The 19682-nt window shown below is 41.4% G+C and overlaps 1 protein-coding gene across 3 annotated transcripts in view; it reads right to left on the minus strand.

Moving 5' to 3' along the window:
* Positions 1 to 1070: 1070 nt before the first annotated feature.
* The window catches only part of LOC147179915 (nucleolar protein 4-like), a 48272-nt gene continuing 29660 nt past the window's right edge, over positions 1071 to 19682 (minus strand). For all 3 annotated transcript variants that reach the window (XM_086069884.1, XM_086069883.1, XM_086069885.1), the window contains 6 exons: positions 8803 to 9224; positions 7984 to 8175; positions 7716 to 7904; positions 6426 to 6539; positions 5916 to 6147; positions 1071 to 5759 (listed from right to left, as the gene is read on the minus strand). In XM_086069884.1, the coding sequence (XP_085926010.1) occupies positions 5536 to 5759; positions 5916 to 6147; positions 6426 to 6539; positions 7716 to 7904; positions 7984 to 8175; positions 8803 to 9224 (1373 nt within the window). In that variant the 3' untranslated portion in view covers positions 1071 to 5535. The remainder of the gene's footprint in view (positions 5760 to 5915; positions 6148 to 6425; positions 6540 to 7715; positions 7905 to 7983; positions 8176 to 8802; positions 9225 to 19682) is intronic.

The raw sequence follows: 19682 nt of genomic DNA on the forward strand, positions 1-19682 counted from the left end.
AATGGGAATTAAAGAGAATAATTAATCAACTTCAGGAGGATGCCATGTTTAATGAAATCGCCATCAATCGCAGACCGGAAGTGATATTGAAACCAGTCACGTTTTGCCTGCTAATTTAGCACATTTGACAAAAAAAAGATCGGATTTACCAAAAAATCTGAATTGGGAATGGATCGGTAAGTGCTGCAATGGTGTCAGGCTGTTAGCATCAAAGGTAAGTTATGCCTTTGAAAAAAAAATCCGTCAGGTGTTGCAAGCCTACTGGACACTCGGTGCTCGCAAAGGCTAAGTGGGCGTGCAAACTGTGGAAGTCGCTGGCCAGCGCTAGCTACTAGCCTCTAGCTGCTAATGCAAACTGTCACTGTAATACTTAAAAAAATAAAAAAAAAGGGGGGGGGCATATCAAGTTAAAAATCGACCATATATTTTTGAATAAATACTTAATAAATGTAACCAAACAGTGTCAGTTAAAGAAGATTTGCACATTTGTAATGTAACAAAGTTTTGACATCTTGGGTTTAGTTCCCCTCTAAAGTAACTTAGTCAAACGAGGCCAAATGCTAACAAATAAAAGGATCTCTTCAGTATCCTGTGGTTAAATGCCAACAGCAGTTAGCATCACTTAGTCACAAACAAATGATTGGCACCACTTCTGTAATTTATGGCTAAAGGTTAGCAAGCAGTTAGCATCCCTAATTGAGGCACGTAAGATGCTACGGACCTGTTAGCCTCTCTTAGTAACACTAAAATACGAATCTCTTCAGTGAGCTATCACTAAATGCTAAGAAGTAGTATGCAACCCTTAGTCACGCATGGCTAAAAGCTAGAAAGCTTTTAGCATCCCTAATAGACACACAACTAGAGGTTAGCAAATTGTTAGCATCACTTATGCTGCGTTCCAGAAAAGTGGGATGTCTGCGTTTTCTGACTTCCAACCAGTAAAACTGCACTTTAAACTCAGAGGTCCAAGGCGCAAAATTTGTGGTGGTGGAGGAGGGGGAACTCGAATTCACCGACCGGCTTCAATCAGATGTCATTTGACAAGGATGGATGACCCCCCCCCCCCCCCCCCCCCCCCCATGGAGACACAGAGCGTGAATGGCAAAACATAAACTACCAGATTACTACAAACATATATTTATGTAGCTATAGTCTATGTTTTACATTAAATTAGTTATTCGACGTAACACATAACTTGGACTGACTGCATGAAAATATACAGCGACCTTGAATAAAGTTATTCGGTGAAATGTCTGTTATACTAATATAAAATATTCCTTGATTTATATAAGTAAGGGAAAATATGAAAGCAGGTTTGCTGGAGGTGACCCAGAACAAAAAATATATATATCGGCATCAACCATCTTTGTTGTTTATATTTGCCTGGAACAATTTTATATAAATATTGTACAATATGAGTAGGATAATTCCGACTTCCCACCTTCCTGAAATGCAGCATTAGTCACACATGGAGAAATGCTAACAAATAATTAGCATATCTTTAGAAACCTATGGCTAAATGCTAACAGCAATTAGCATCACTTACACAACTGTTATCTTGTCGGGAACCTACGGCTAAATGATAGCAAACAGTTAGCATCTCTAATTCAGGCAAGTGTGATGCGTGTGCACTCTTACCATCCAGTCACACATGGCTAAGTGTTGGGAAGCCGTTTGGAAAAAATTAAAAATTAAATAAATAAAAAAGTGAAGAAAAATGAATTACTTCAATTGAAAACATGTCTCAAAGTTAACTTGCTATTTTCCAATGTTGGTCTTTCCATTTCCCTTGTTGGAGCTAGGGGGTGTTGTTGGGGTCGGAGGGTGAAAGATCACCGTGTATGAGGGAACAACGGGGCAGAAAGTTCTGTACATGTAAACATCACACTTCCACTGAGTGACACGAGGCCGAGCGAGAGATCCAGATCATAATCCAGAAGACAAAAACCACCACATAAATAAATAAAAATAACATTGATGCTAACTTGTAATACACCGTCATTAATAAGTTCTGTAGCTGTCTTGTGTATATGTGTCCTCAGTGACCTGGAATCTAAACTGACTTTGGGCGAGAGACTTGTTACTCCCTGGACTGGTCGCCAGTCAATCACAGGGCACATATCGACAAATGACAATCATTTACACCTTTGCAATTTAGAGTCTATAATTAATCTGAGATGACATTTAGCGAGACGGTTGACTAGCTGTACGATGTGTACTGTCACAGATGTCATGTCTGGACTGGTCATCAGCCAATCGCAGGGCCCATTTAGACAAACAAGCATTTCAACTCACATTTACACCTGTGGACATTTTCAATTATTCAATGAACCTAGCATGCATGTTTTGGGAATGTGAGAGTAAGTCGGAGTACCTGGAGAAAACCCACGCAAGCACAAACTCTCAGAAAAAATCCGGAGCTGAGATTCAAACCCAGAACCCCTCGACTGTTGAGACAGATGTGCTAACAACTTGTCCACCGTGTTCCCCTATACAAAAATAAAAACAACAAATTCATACTTCTTGTGTTGACATTTGTTCTCAAAGTGTGCGATTGCTCGACTAGCATCGTTGCTCAGCTCAACCGTACTCTTCCATCGTTAGGTCCGAGATGGACTTATTTGACAAAATAAGCTAAAGTACCTCAAGTAAGATGTTGTTTCCCTCCTTCACGTTTGATGGCAGCTGGGCAACATTTTCGGAATGGATACTTGAGGCAAACACTATTGAACATTGTATTAAAAAATGAAAAATAAATATATATATATATATATATATATTTTTTAAATCACAAAATTGATTTTGGAAAAATAAAAAACAATCTGGCGTCAGGAGGCGGAGGTTTTTGAGTAAAAACAGCAAATTACAAATTGGCAAAGATTGTCCTTTGCTTGTTTTTTGTTGTTGTTTTTTTTTTTTAAACATTTGCCTTTGTGGATTGAGACTAACAATGTTCTGGTTCTATTTACTGAACTAACAAATGCTTAGCACAGGGGTGGACAAACGTTTATGCTCAAGGGCCACATTTGATTTAGAAAATTGATTGGTGGGCCAGGTCATGCATACATGAGGTTAAAATTAAACCAGCTAAAATGTGTACGTAAAATCTGTTATAATAAAAAATAATACATTTTGATTTGATTTGTATTGTTTAACTAATTTAAAACTCTACAAATTGTTTTATAAAATAAATATTACATGTAGGTGTTTTAAATTGATACATTATTGCCAATAAATGAATTAACTAATTATTTAATTACATACATGAATTAAAAACAAAATACCAAATACCCCCCAAAAAAGTAAATAATTAAATTATTTAATTAATGTCACAAATAATAATAATTATATTAATAATTAAAGAACAGATCATGCCATATGAGACACACAACACCTGGCTTGGAACCTTTAGAACCTGATTGTAGCACAGTGACACATGAATCATGTGATATCATCGCTCCCAACATGCCCCACCCCCTTGCTTTTTCTTTTGCATATTTTGTCAAACAAAAAAAAAAAAAAAAAATTCTTCACAGTTCAAATCGGGAATGTTCCACAAAGCCACGGCGTCACATTAACTCTCATTGCTCTCGCAATTGTAGCCCCTCGCAGTGTGAGACCGCCTATAGCGCTGAGGGAACATTGTGATTATCAGCTGCATTGCATTAAAAAATAAAAAATAAAAAACAAGTGCTAATTGCACCGCCTGCCTCCTTTCCACCACTAAATAAACACATCACAGTCGGCAACAAGTCGCCTTTTAAAACTCTCTCTCTCCGAGCGTCAGCTTGTAAATTTTTTCAATGTTGTTTTCGCGCAAAAAATTCAATAGCAAACACAAACGGCGGTTCGGATAATGGTTGGATGATTTTATGCTAAGCTAACTTTCGCCTCACGACAACTAAATCTATGTACTCAAAGTCCTGATGAATAATATGCGAACTAAGTACAAAGGCAGCACGCCTATGATGGAAATAATTTGTCTTTTTTTTTGTGGGAAAACAATAAAAAGCTCAATTGTAAACACAAGTCGTCCGCTTTGTTTGATGATTTGTTAGCGTCAGTTAGCTTATCTTAGCGTTACCTGATGGTGAATATCCAAATGAAGGTATTATGGGCTGTTACATGTATTTAAAAATGAGAGTCAATGATGGTTTCGATAAAAGAATATGATGTTATGCTAAGCTTGGACCGATGACACCATCGACTTAATGACTTTGTACAGCCGAGTTAACTTTATCCTTGTGACAAGTTCCAGACCGTGCTAATCCGATTTCGTATGTAAGATGAAAGATGTTAGCGACATCTGGTGACGAAGTCAACTTGTTGACAGCCTGTACAATGTGAGCACAAAGTCCATGTCGGACTTAATGTTTACAGTTCTTACAAAAAACAGTACGACTTAAGCTAGGCTAACGTTCTCCTCGCAACAGATTTGAGGTTGCTCACTGACTGATCCAGACCAAACTAATCGAACTTAATAAGATGAAACACATTAGGATATCCACTGATGTAGTCAACTTGTTGACTAGCTGTGAAATTGTCGAACTTGAATTAATGTTAGCTGTTTTTTAAGAAAATAATACAACTTTAAGGTGAGCTAACATTCTCTTCGCATCAAATCGAGGCTGCTCAGTGACTGATCCAGGCCGCGCTAATTGACCCTAGTATGTTTGATGAAAGAAGTTAGCGTCATCCAGTGCCGTAGTCAGCTTGTTGACTAGCTGTAATGTAAAACAAAGAATGTCAGACTTAACTTAAAGTTTCCTGTTTTTAAATAAAAGAATACAACTTTAATCTAAGCTAGCGTTCGTCTGGCAACAAACCGGGGCTGCTCATTGGCTGAACGAGACAGCAAACACTAGCCCAGCAGCCAGTAATGTAGACGTTGTGACTTGTTGCCAAGTTGGCGGAACAGTCCAAAAAACACATGTAACACAAAAAAAGCTTTTGGTGGTCCATCGTCGTCGTCGCCGTTTGTGAGGTCTCGCGCGTGTGGATGGCAGAAGCGCCGCCTCTCGTTTTAGCAGCAATATCCCAGTGCTCTCCTCTTCTTACGGAGGACGCCAGCGAGGACGAGCAGGAGCTTTAGGTCCATCGAGAAGAGACGGAGGAGGTCCGAAGAGACGTGACGACCACATTAGCGTGGGAGGTAATAAAGAAGTAGTCGTTAGCATTTAGCGCGCAAACACACACACACATCTTCATCCTCCGCATCTTCGGCTGAGTATTTACAGCAGCGGGGCAGGAAGAGGATGATTGAGGTATTTCCTGCTCTGGTCAACAGGCGTTCGAGGTGCATATGAAGTAGCGGGAAGGTTAGCGGGAAAAGTGCTTCTATGTACAAGCCGAAGGGTGTCGGAACACGTGGAGGGTACGGGCGGCAAAGTTGCTCTTCATCGGAGGCTCGCGCTGATTGTGAGTAGAGCGGGATTACCTCCTCACGTTACAAGGATTTCACACTTTTCACACATTTTCTCCCAGACATTTTCGGAGAAGGCTAAATGTGTGCGTGCGTGTGTGTGTGTGTGCACTTCAGTTCTGCTGCAGGATGAGGTTCTCCAGCTCGTCGGCGGAGCGCAGCAGGAAGGCCGCCGACTCCCGGTAACCAGCGATCAGTTGACGCACGGCCGCGATCTCCGGTTGGCTGAGTTGGGCCGAGGCCCCGCCCCCGCCACCCCGCCCGCCCAGACAGTGGTTGGCGGCGGCGGCGGCCATGTTGGCGGATGAGAGCGACTTCATGCTGAGGTCTGTGGGACCTGATGAGGGGGAAAATTCATCAATTCATAGACCTTGACAAAAACCAGGCATCTGTAATTTACATAAATACAAATCTTTATTTAAAAATAAATCACCCTGTTTTAATAATCAATTTTAGCAATGAATCGTACAGCGTCGCTTCCCGCAATCCTCACCGTTGCTCTGAGCGGCGGTGCCGGTCGTCAGGGAAACGGGATGCTGCACGGCGCCGCCCAGGCCCAGGTATCCACGGTAACCGTAGCTGAGGCCAGCACCGTTGATGTAGACCTGCGGCTCCTGGTTGGAGAAGGCGGACGCGGCCAGCGAGTAGGCGGAGGGAACGAGTGACGCTGGCTCCCTCGGGCCGCCGCTACCACTGGAAGGTTTGTCCAGCGAAATCTGCTCATCCTGGAAACACCGAACACAAAGTTAATCTTGGCTTCTTTTGCTAACATCAAGAAAAAACATTTTTGCGTTTGAGAAATTGAGATATAGTCGGGTTTCTCAATTTTTTTCAGATCTTTTTTTTTCTTTCAAATAACCAATCAGATTTCGAGCTTTTCCTCACAGGGCCAACGATGTCAGCATTTTTCCATCCTCTGATTGGTTGGTGAGAGGCACTTGCAAAACACAAAATATAAAATAAACGATATAGATTAAATATCAATAAAATAGCGGTGACTCACGTGATAGGCATCCAGGCGCATCCTCTTGGCAGCGTTGCGCGATTCGCTCTCGCAGGCGGCGGCCAGGATGTTCTCCGCCATGGCGGAGGTGAGGTGAGGCGGAGTGGGCCGGGTCTGTGGGGCAAACGATGTTTATGAGCTGAATTTACTTGCAATACTTGTTAATGAGTGCAGTATTTCTTTTCTCTCATATTAGCACATTACAACATAAGATGATGGCGATTTTTGCCAATTCTGTTGCAAAAACGGTCAAATATTCTGTCTGTGATTCATATTTTTATTGTTGTAAGAATTAAAAGGAAGTCAAATCAAAAAAAAAAATCTTTACAATAATATGGTCTGTGCACCCCCCACTAGTCTAAACACACTACTCGAGTTAATATTGAGTTTGTGGAATATGAATTAAGCAGAAAAATCCACTTGTTTGTAGCCATCACAGGGGGAGGCCATTTTGTCTTGTACCTGAAGCCAGAGGGCAGCCATCTTATGTTGCCACTTTTACATGCTAGGATCCCTGTATGGAGTCATAAGCGCCTCACAAAAGTGAACTTCAGAGTACGTAAGTTGTCTCATTATTGTGAATTGTGACTCGCAGAAGGTGAATTACAAACGGAGCAACAATCCTTGGTATTCAAGTAGTTCTTCTTAATGTAGTATTTAAGCAAATACTTAAGTACAAATGTGAGTTTTTAAAAAAGCCTTTAAAAAAAATTTGGATGCTCGAATAATAAAAAATGAAAATATTAATCTTATTTTGGAATGCTGATATGCAAAAAATATTTTTTGCTCATTTGAAAATAGGTATTTGAAAATGTGATTGGTCAGGACATGCATTTTTTATTATGTGTAAAGTTGGATTAAAAACAATTTAAATAATATTTTTTGCATTGTTTTGACCCAATTGTATTACTTTAAAAGGAAGTCAAGTGAAATCCTGCACGATATGTTCCCTCTAGTCTAAACATGCACACTAAAGTCAAGTCATTCATCCAGACACACAAAACAATAACCCAGTTTGAATTTAAATAGGATCGACTCCTACTTGGTTCGATTTGAACCCAAAAAATTGGGTTAATCAGTTCTGACCCAACTTTTAGGGTTAAATGAATACAACATATTTGGTCAAATCAATGCAAAAATTGTGTTATTCCATTTTGACCTAAATTTTATGGTTAAAAGACAAAAAAAGTTATTTTATTCATTGGGTTTTTTTTTTAACAGGTCGATTAATTGTTGATTTGGATTTTATTCTACCAAATATCAGAATGGGCCTTAGTCAGGATGCAGTACCTCCAAGCCGTTTTTCTTCATGCGTCGGCAGGATTTGAGGTAGGTGCGAATGCGCTTGCGTGCACGTTCTTGGAATTCTGGGAATTGTCTGCTGCAGGACTCAATGATGGCCTGGATCTTCTCTTTGGGCTGTTTGGAGATGGGAACCATCCGGTCTAAGTTCTCGTCCACAAACAGACGCACAAACATCTGGAGGTGCACAACACAGACGCCGGCATTATTGGCTAAGTCCGTGTCACGGAGGGGGCTCGTAGCCACGCCCACTCACATTGAAGGCCTTCAGCCGCTCCGGGTCCATGCCCTCCGTGTCGTTGATCTTGTCGCTGTCGTCGTGATCGTCGTGATCGTCGTCGTCATCGTCGGGAGCGGCGGGGCCTCCGAGGCGGCCAGCGCTGAGGTCCTCGGCGCTCGTCTCCATCTTGATGCTGTCGTAGCTGCCACCAGAACTGTACACGGGGGACTAAGCACACACATGCACATGCTTGTTTTTTCCCCCCATACCTTTGATTATGGGTTTTTAAATAATTTCTAAAGGAGAAGTCAACCCCCCAAAAGGTTTTGACAATAATATGTTCTATGGAGCCGCACTAGTCTAAATATGGTATTCTGGTTGATATTGCGTAGGTAGAATATGAGCAGCAAATTCCAGCCATTTTTATCCATCTCAGGGGGCGGCCATTTTGCCACTTGCTGTCGACTGAAAATGACATCAATGTTGCTCAGGTCTCAACAACCAATCACAGGGCAGCTTCAGAAATCAGGTAAACTGTGATTGGTTGTTGCCTGAGCCCTGAGCAACCGTGACGTCATCTTCAGTCGACAGCGCAGTGGCAAAATGGCCGCTCCCTGAGATGGATGAAAATAGTTGCATTGTGCTTCATAACTCATATTCCAAAAATGTCATATTAATCAGAACGTCATGTTTAGACTAGTGAGGTCACATATAACATATTATTGTCAAGAAATGTTGAAGGTTGACTTCCACTTACACGGTAGTCTTTTTCACCTTTGAAAATTCCTTGCCTAATGTAAAATATGTGCCATGGCTCAATAACGCTTGGAAAACGCCATTCTACAGTCCGCTCACCTTGCCGCCATAGTCTCGATCCAGCCGCAGCTCGCCAGCGTGCAAGGCATGTGTGTGCGGGATGTGCGGCACGGGCAGGGCGGAATGAGGAGCCAGTGGAGGTTTGGCGGCCAGCGGGTACTTCCTGCGTAGCTCTTCGGGCACGTTGGGATGCAGGGCGCCGAGCAGGGCCGCTGCCGCCACCGACACGGTGACGGGCAGGTGGGAGGAGCCCAGCGACGGCATCTGAGGGGTGGGCTCGCTCAGGTTCACGGGCTGCTGGTCCTCCGAGGACGAGGACCAGGACGTGGGCGTGCTGAAGTCAAGAGGGGCGGGGCCGCAATTGCCGTTGACAACCTCGGCTTCCCTGGCGACGGCGGCCGAGGAGGAGGACGGAGGGGTGAGTGTGGGAAGGCCGCTGCCGCTCTCGGACGATGAATCGTCTGGAATGACAGAGAGGGAAGGATTTGTTAAGGAAAAAGTTTCTAACCAACCATTATTCGTTCATCTTTATTATTATTTGTAACACATATGTATGTAATATATTAAGTGGATAATCTACTTAACTCACTTCCAGCCATTTTAACTGAAGCAACCCCCTTTACTCATGGCTGTTTTACTGGATTTTGACTGATCTTGCAAGGCCCACAGAATATTGTGTTCAATTGCTATAGAAACATGGAACCTACCAAACGAAAGAATAGAGTCTGTTCTTCCATTAGGAAATAAAAGTATATTTGTATCTGGTTCCGTTTTGCAGCAATTAGCATTAGAATATAGCTAAGTTTCATCATTATTCACAAACTTGTTCCAAACACTGGGGAAAAGAGCATTTGCAACATGGCCCTGGTTGATCTCTTTAGTTTGCTGCCACCTGGTGGCTGTTTTTGTAATTACTACTATTGCTTTTCAGGTCAGAGGCTGCATTAAAGCCTTTTGTATGCTATAGCATTCAAAAACGTAAACAACATATAAATACGTTTTTGGGACCATGGCAATACTTGAAATGAGTGTTTTTATAAATTTTTGGGAGCAAATGAGTTAAAGGAGAAGTCAACACCAAAAACAATTCTTGCCCCACTAGTCTAAATACGGTATTCTGGTTAGTTAATATTGCATTAGTGGAATATGAGTTAAGAAGCAAAATCCAGCAGTTTTTATCAGTATCAGAAGGCGGCCATTTTGCCACTTACTGTCAAGTAAAAATGACATCACAGTTGCTCAGGTCTAAGGGTAAGAACCAATCACAGCTCGGCTTCAGAAAACAGGTGAGCTGTGATTGGTTATTTCCTGAGCCCTGTGATGTCATCTTCAGATTTTTTTTTTAAGTCTGGATTTTGCTGCATAATTGCATATTCTACAAATGTAATATATCATGTTTAGGCTAGTGAGGTCCCATATAACATATTATTGTCAAGAAATGTTTAAGGTTGACTTCCCCTTTAAGACATTGCACCTGAATTTAACATAGTTTTGGGTGCTGTAAATAAAGTTAATTAAAAACATGTGCAATGAGACAAGTTCACAGAACGTCCAGCAGGTGGCAGTATTACATCAGCATGTAGAAACGAATGGCCCAAGCACTAGAGTACAGTGCAGAGAACATGAATATTTATCTTACATAATTTTATGTGCTCTCCGATTCCACAACAGCATCAACATTCCACCGCATCCCTCCACTAATTCCGCACCCTCCTTTTCCTTCTATCATCATCATCATGCACTTTAATGGCCATAAACATTTCATGATGGATGGATGGAATGTGGTGGATGAATGAAGGCTGGCAAGGGATGGATGAAGGGATGATGGATGGGCTGCTGAAAGAAATATACTGCGGTGAGGATTACGTTACAATCTGAGAAGTAGTAGTACTTTGAACAAGTTCTCTTATTAGCCCTGTTACTATTACTGCTAGTACTCTTAATAATAGTACAAATAATAACCAGTAATGTTAGAAGTATTCAGACTAGTATTTGCAACTCTTAATTAGGACTGTCACTAATACTGTTAGTAGTACTTTTATCAGTAATCGAACTACTAATTGTACTGCTACAATTGCTTGTACTGCTTCAAGTACTATTCCTATTTCTATAGTCATGTTCTCATAATACTAGTACTCTTACTAGTAGTACTGTTGCTAAGACTGTTACTAGAACTATAGCGCTCTTTCTTACCAGTACTCTTAACAGCACCAGTTATGTTACTAACATAACTACTCATTAGTAGTCGTACTACTCTTACTAATACTGGTACTACTGATTGGACGAAAGTTGTGTCCTAGCAATTCTTATAAACTAAATATTGGACAAAAATATTGCCACATGATCGGCGCAAAAAAACAACAAAAAACACTGTCTTGGTTTTCATCAGACGACGAGCACATCATGATTTGATATTTGACAGCGGCGTATTTTGCAAGGACACAGAATGGAGGGATGCAGGAAGTGGAAAAGAAAGATGGAGACGAAGGACGTCGAAGAGACAGCTCGGGGGGTGACGGGGCTGGAGGGCAAGGAGCTAGCAAGAGAAAGAGGTCATGCGGGGTGGGAGGGGTAGCTTTGGAGGGGGGGGGAATGACGATGATGATTATGATGATGGGGGAAGGGTGGAGAAGTATATTCACAGTATAGGTGTGCATATGGTTATTTACATATATACTGTACATTACATACTGTAATTGTATATATGCAAATTATATATATGTACATTTATACAGTACATATATACTATATATATATACGTACACACAAATTCCATATAATACCAACTTTTTTTTAAATATCTGCTTACAATACTGTTCAAAAGTCTTGATCCACCACAAGGTTTGATTTGATTATGTACCTTTTTCATAGAATTTGTTTTTCCATGTAAATTAGTCAAGTAGTTATTACACTATAATACAAAGCCAATTTCCGCCAAACCTTTTACAGATGTAATGAGACAAGAAAGAAAATGGTCACTGAGATCACTGGGATAATCATTTTTTTTTTGTATTCATTTATTTTTTAACAACTGAGTTGCTATGACGTCAATGCAATCCACCACCTGTCATGTCATTTTTCTTTCATTTGCAATTTAACTAACAGTGAAGGAGGTATGTGCTACGAGTATATAATAGCATTGGACTAAGATGTATATACAGTGTGTGTGTGTGTGTGTGTGTGTGTGTGTGTGTGTGTGTGTGTGTGTGTGTGTGTGTGTGTGTGTGTGTGTGTGTGTGTGTGTGTGTGTGTGTGTGTGTGTGTGTGTGTGCGCGCGTGTGTGTGTGTGCGGAATGTAAGCATGGGCATATATAATATTCTGTACAAGTATTTACATTATTTTATACACGCTATTCCTTTGACCGATAACAGCTACAATCTGATTGGCTTAAAAGATGAAGGACTGACTGATAGGGAAATGCAAAACAACCCCCCTGCCGTCCAAATCAACTTCCTGGGTGTCACATGGTTTCCATTTTAAAAAGGAGGACAAAGGAACGACGGAAGGATTTCTGCTCATGCATAATGAAATGACACCTCATGACCAGGAGGTGGCGCCAGTGCAGCTTCACGCTTGACATGCGGTATTTAAGCACGTCCAGCTCGTTTTACTCCGTAACAGCGGTCCTAACAACCAAGCATGACACAACGTGATCTGTCAATAAAGGTTTCATGACAGCAACAATTCGGGCTCCAGAAGAGATATGAAATTCTTACTAGCACAAGCAGGAATTAAAGTACAATAGTTAAAACAACAACAACAACAACAACAAAAAACAAGAGTTGCTAGGAGTTATAAGTTACAGAATCGTCGCCAGCCAGTTGTAAGACACATATTGACAGACAACTAAAATAATAAATAAATAAATAAGCAAATTGGTGAATAGCAAACCACGAATAGGCGAGTGTTAACTGTAAGATGAACTGTCACATGCAACACGTGACAAAAGATGTTTTCGTCTGGAAACCCCCACTTTGTTACACACACACACACATTGTGATTTACAACTGGAGTGTTGTGTGTGTGTGTGTGTGTGAATAGGACGCTCTGTATGATTGAGCGCTAGGCGCATCATATGACCTCGCCCCCTGAACACGCCAGTGTGCATGTGTGTGCGTCACGGCGTCATACTGACGCCTCCGTGACCTCCGTGCGGATGCGAGTGTCTTTGCGCCGAGGAGATGGTTGAACTTGGGATGACAGATCACGCACTCTTCAACATATCGGCCCCCATCCACCCTCCTTTTCAACGCATCACCACACTAAACGGGGAATCCTGGTTCGGGGGGGGGGGGGGGGGGGAGAGAGGAGAATGTTCGAGGCAAGAAGGCGGGGATACAGTAAAGTGGGAAATGAAGGGATGAGAGAGGGAGGGAGAGGGATGAACACAGGGATAGAAAGATGGATGGAGAAAATGAGAAAAACAAAAGGATGAATTGAGAAATGAAAGAGAGGAGCAACGTGGGGATGGATGATAGGATTCCCAGTAATAATAATAAAGGAATGAGGGAGAGAAGGATGGATGCAAGGATGAATGGATGATGATGGGGGGGATGCTCGATTGGGTCATCCGTCCATCATGGTTCATTTGCGGCTTCACCCCTCCTCCCCTCGGCCCCCCTGAGAGTGTTAACAGATGCTAATTCCTTCACTGCTCCCCTTCCTCTCAGCCTTTTCCTCACCACATCCTGGGAGACGGGGACAGGGAAGGCATGCCCCCCCCCCCCTATTCACCCACCCACCCACGAAACGCCAACGCAGGAATACAACGGATTATCCTGCTAAGACGCAGCATGAGCTCTGCAGCGCCACACCCTGAGTGCCTCCCAGACTGCCTTGCCTAGCACCTGGCATCGCCATGGCAACCAAACTACTCCAGTTCTCACTCCCTCACCCGCCCACACTCACGGTCAATAGGGCAAAGGTGTGGGATGGGGACGTAACTAACAAAGACGCTTACAGTTGGCTTGACAGACACAAGTCATGTTTTCATTGTAACATTTCATATTCCGCCCACATCACAAAACATGAATGTTTAGTTAAGTTTGTTCTGTCCATTGGATCTCTCTATGCAGGGTTGAACATTTCCTTATAGTTAGTTTTTATTTCATTTGGATTTGTAATTGTTTTTATTTAGTTTGTTTTAATTAGTTTTCAGATCTTATTATTTGTTAGCTTTTACGTAGCCTCTAAACTGACATGGAGGGGAAGAAATTAAATATGCTTCTCATTAGGACAAAAAAAACTTTTTGTTATACATTTTTTTCACTTTCTCACTAAACTTTCTTGATTGCATGACACAATTTCTCATGCAAGCACAAGAAACACGATAACGACATTTAGATTAAAATTAGAAAATATTTTCGTTTGTTTCTCATTATGATGAGAAACTTGCTCGTTAGGAAAATAAAGTTTTTCGTTAGGATGAATACGTTTTTCATCCAAACATATTCCCACCCAACCCCCACCCACTCCATTGTCACTTGAGGCGCTCTGTAACTTTTTTTAGCTTTAGTTTTTCCTGAAAATTTTGTTTAGTTTTTATTAGTTTTAGTGTATTAAATTTATTTTTTATTTTTTATTTTTATATTTCTTGTGTGCAAGATTTAAAAAAAAAAAAAAAAACACCACGGTAAGTGTAGTATTCAACAAATATATCTAAAATAGGAATGTCAAAATTTTGAGTTAATTTAAAGTTCCTTAAACGCCGCAAATTTTTTAACGCGCGATTAATGACCGCCCTTTCCTCGGAAAGCCTGTACTGGGGGAAAGTTGCAATGCAGCAAATTTAGCAGTAATAAATGCAATAATAATGCAAATATTTGTGGAGACTGGGGTCAAGTTGTATTTTAAAGTTTTAAAAATGTACATAATTTAACAAGTTATTTCATGTTAAAGATTAGATAACTCTTAATATGACAAGAAAAATGCACTGAGCTGTCACCAATGTCTTACAAATGCAATTATGCCATCTAGTGGCAGAAAAATTACTTCAAAACAAATCAATATTACACTCAATTTTTTTCAGTACAGTACATATTTTTTATTTCGATTAAATTTTATAAATTCTTATGAAATGACTGTATCAATGACTAAAAGATGCAGCCATATTTATATTAATTTAACAACTTTTTCCTCTTTTATGTTAACAAGAGTAAGTAAACTTACTAAAGACAATAATATTTTATTTTACATTATATTGTACACTTAGAACAGATATAAAATTTGTGATTAATCGTGAGTTAACTATTGAAGTCATGCGATTAATTACGATTTGTAATCGCTTGACCCCCCTAATAATTTTTTTTTTTTAAACAACTATCCTCAAATCAAATACAGGTACTGTTTACCAGTCCACAGACTTTGAATTACAGTAAGTGCAGTGTATAATATAAAGCCTTTTTGTTTTGATTGTATTTTATTAATAAATAAATAATTTCATAATACAACTTCACAACGTGAACACAAGACAACCCAACAACATGCAGCCAAGCACGTGAAAACATGATATCATAACAATGGGCCGCTGGGACAACGTTACACTGCGACACGATAACAGGCTGCCATGACATGAGAACATGATACCATGTGACTGTGACAATGCGAGACCATGACGACATGCTGCCATGACATGACAACATAACACAAGATGAATCCATACATGAGAACATACCGTGTCACCATGAGAACATGAGCGGCTGCAAGTACGCCGCCTCAAGCACAAAATAAAAGCCATTATTGACAGTAAGTCTAATAATATAACCAAAAATATTGTAATGCACCTGAGCCTTCATGCTTCATGCTTCCCGTCCAAATGGAAGCGGCTCCTCTTGTTCCTTTTAAAGAGAAACTTCCCTCATTTAGCCATTTTTAGCAGTAAGAAGTTCATATTTTGTCTATAATTAATTCAATTACTTCCATTATGGTTCACGTACAATTAATACCTTTAAAAACACATTTTGCCACTTGCGGTGGACGTGTGCTCAGGTAACGACCAATCATGGCTCAGTTTGTGAACGTCACATGACCACGCCCGGAAAACAGGTGAGGTTTAGTCTACGGTAAAACAGCATGTAAAAGATGCTACAGTGTTGTCTGCAAAATTCCCAAACATGCTTAAGGAGGCTTGCACCTGCACAAAAATCAAGATGCGGCAGCTTTTACGCTCGATGAAAATACAGAAAGCCCTTAGTGGCAAAATTCCTACACTGTGTGTGAGTGTGAGTGAGCGAGCGTGCGTGTCTTAGTGGGTGGCCTAAGCTGCTTGCAACAGTGATGCTTGCCACTGCCCTCCTGACCTACTTTACACACAGCAAGTGTGTATGTGTGTGTTGGGGTGCGTGTGTCTGTGTGTGTGTGTAACATATCCAGATAAAGTGCCATATGCTCAATGACTTTCTGGCCAAAAGATTGACAGGTGATGCCCCTTTCACCCAACATAATGAAAAAACAATCGTGTACAAAACTTTCTGAGGCAGATGAGTCGCGGAGGCGTTAAACTGCCGCAGTATAGCGCCAACTACTGCTGAGGAGGACTTACTCCATGCCAGATTTTCTTTGCTTAGATTATTGGTGGCTGATATCACTCCTGATACCGTTACCTGGTATCAGTATGCGCCCAAAGCTCCTTTAACATTGCTAATTTTTTTAACGCTCGATTAATGATCGTCACTTACTTGGAAAGCCTGTACAGGGGGAAATCCAGACAACGCAGTAGACACGTCCACGTTAAAATTTAGCAGTAATAAATGTAATAATAATGCCTCTATTTGTGGAGACTGGGGTCAAGTTGTATTTAAAAATTTAAGAAATGTGCAGAATTTCACAAGTTATTTCATGTTAAAGGTTGGATAGCTCTTAATATGATAAGAAAAATGCACTGAGCTGTCACCGTCTTACAAGTGCAATTATGCCATCTAGTGGCAGAAAAAATGACCTAAAAACAAATCAATATTACACTCGTTTTTTACAGTTCAGTATATTTTTTAAATTCTAACTCAATTTTATTAATTATTATAAAATTACTGTATCAATGACTAAAAGATGCAGCCATATTTCTTTTAGCTAAACATTTTCCCACTTTTATGTTAGCAAGAGTATGAAAACATTTTATTGTACATTTAAAACAATTTGCGATTAATCGTGAGTTAACTATTGAAGTTATGCGATTAATTACGATAAAATTTAATCACCTGACACCCCTAATATATAGATAAAGAAGAAAAAGCTCACTCACGATATTGTAAAAATATATTGGGGGGGAAAAAAGCTCAATATTGTGTTTTTGCACATAGCAGCGACAAAGAAATAGGCTTGGCCAGTCAGCTGAGGTCGTAATTATTCATACAGTTCAAATGATACTGTAACGATCTAAAATCACAAATAACATGGGTCACTTACTGCACACACACACATTGTGAATCAAGTCAATTTGTGGGGTAAGTCAAACGTGTTACGTTCCCCTTCATCTGACCATTAGCGTGGGTCTGAAACGTAGGTGGCCAAAATATGCCTCCTTAAAATTAAACTGCACTAATAGACTAACCACCAGAGGGAGCTGGAACCGCACAGATGGAAATCACATGGAAATCAACCTGGCCTTTTTTAACAGATGTGCCGCTCTTAGTAGCGCGACGCGATGACGATATTGGGGCCGTTTTAATATCGTGATATCGCCATTATCGTTACATCCCTATCAGGCACGCTACACAAGACATATGACAGCCATGTGGAAACATCATGCAACGTTTTGCCAACAGACAGTTTTATAGCAACCGACCAGTGAAAATGATGTAGCAGCCAGCAACATGCCGCCAAGACGGCAGCAACACGGCAACGTGCGAGCAATCTTGCAACACGGTAGGTTTTGCGGGGGCCTGTCAGCAAGATTGTGACAGACAGCCACAAGAGGACAACATGAAGACACCAGCAACATGGACACACGTCATCAACATCGGGGCAGCGTTGCTATACTAACTGACATCTGCTTTGTCCAATGATGCCTCGACTCAACGGTCACAGAGGTCAGCCAATGGCGGCGCAGTCACCGCGTGCTGGGAGGCGGGACTTCGTGAGAAACAAACATCACACTGAGTCAACTACCAATATTGCCCGACTTTTGTCTGGCATCATTCACTCCCACTCTTGGCCTCCGAACACAGACACACACTTTGTATAATATGTGTGTCTACCGTCTACAGTTTGGGTGTTGTGTGTGCATTTGTGCAGCTTGCGGCTGTGTCATTTGTGGCCTTGAGAGGTGAAAGAAAAAAAACATATTGCCTGTACACACCACACACACACACTGTAAGCAAGGGAGACAAAGACCCAGACTGTGGAGCTGATCTCCTCCTCGACCTCGCCTCGCCATACCACTCCCACGCGCGCACACGCGCACAAAAATCCTACATCCACCCACACATCTTTGGACCTTGAACACAACAGCTCATCCGACTACCCTCAGGCCTGACCAATCAATCACAGAGCACTTCCCGTCAACTCTTGGAGTGCACACTGCACTACATATAGAGTACACAACTATACTGTGACAAAAACAAACAAAATGATATCTATTGAGACATGTACATTTAATGCGAGTAATAATAACAGCCTCTCAAACAACATCGACCATTCAGAGTATGTCAGTATCGTCAATCCTGACTTACAGAGGTCAGGTTTACATTTCGCAATGAATTTTTCATTGATGGGATTTACTTTCATTTCATTTTTATGGCTCGGACAACATGATGTAGATAAGAGAACATTTATAATGGCATTCTTACCGCTTCTCTCACACGACCGTACGCCGCACACTGTAGCATTTCCGTCACTGAGACAGAAAATAATGTGAAAACGCCGGTGAGAAATCAACGTATTGAGTTAGGTGAGCTTGGCGAGTGGCAACGTAAGATGGCCGCCGGTGGCTTCACTTCTCGCTATGGCGAGTAAGCGGCATTGTTAGTCCATTCATATACTGTGGTTTTACCCTTTTCTTTACTCAGAATGCTATCTTGCTATATGTTAGCAACTTAGTAAACAACTGTTGCATTTTGCCAATTTTCAAAAATAGTATTGGGTAGATGCCACGGACTCCCGACTTCCGGGTTCCACACATCAGCGTCGTTTCCCGCCCCTAGTGGCGGCGTTCCAACACTCGCACCCCCACCCCAGCGCCCCCCAACTGCAAGGCGTCTCAACTCTCTGGACAACTGAGACAGACACACTACACACTCGCACCCGTCGACAGGAACGCGCAACCGAGGGGCACAAAGGCGGAAGCGCAAGAATTGGGACGCGGCCCACACATCGCAAACAGGAAACGGAAACAAAGCTGAAAACCGGGAAGTCGGAAGTCCCACCTCATCTGTGGCATATACCCCATGTCAACACAGGGCAAGATGTAAAAGCTTTAGCAATCTGCCATAGCGCTTTCACTACTAAGGTTGCTATCCTGCTAAATATACTTTGTTAGCATTTAGCTGATAGCATGTTAGCCTGTCATCAATTCTCATAAAAAGCCGTCACTGAATATGGCACGATGTAAAAGCCTAAAGAATATGTTTTACCCCTTTCTCATCAGAATGCTATCTTGCTATATGTTAGCAATTTAGCATACAATTGTAGGCATTTTATCAATTTCCAAAAATAATATTGTAACGTCTTGCAAGAACGCCACCAGCAAATGTGGGTTGGGATGTCACCCTTTTATTTATCTTAACAAACGCTAGTGTTGGTCGTAGCCCACGCCGGAAAACAGAATACAACTCACGAGGGGCTAGCAGAAAAAACACACGCAACCAACCCGCACGTAACGTCCCTCCTCTCCCGCGAGACCTGTGTTGCGTTTACTAAGAGTCGGACATAAGAGTGCTAAACAGAAATGGCAACATCGGAACTAGGGATGCACAATATCAGTGGC

This window comes from Leptonotus elevatus, chromosome 2 (assembly GCF_054856555.1).
Source record: "Leptonotus elevatus isolate MCC_2025b chromosome 2, RoL_Lele_1.0, whole genome shotgun sequence".
NCBI classification, from domain to species: Eukaryota; Metazoa; Chordata; class Actinopteri; order Syngnathiformes; family Syngnathidae; genus Leptonotus; species Leptonotus elevatus.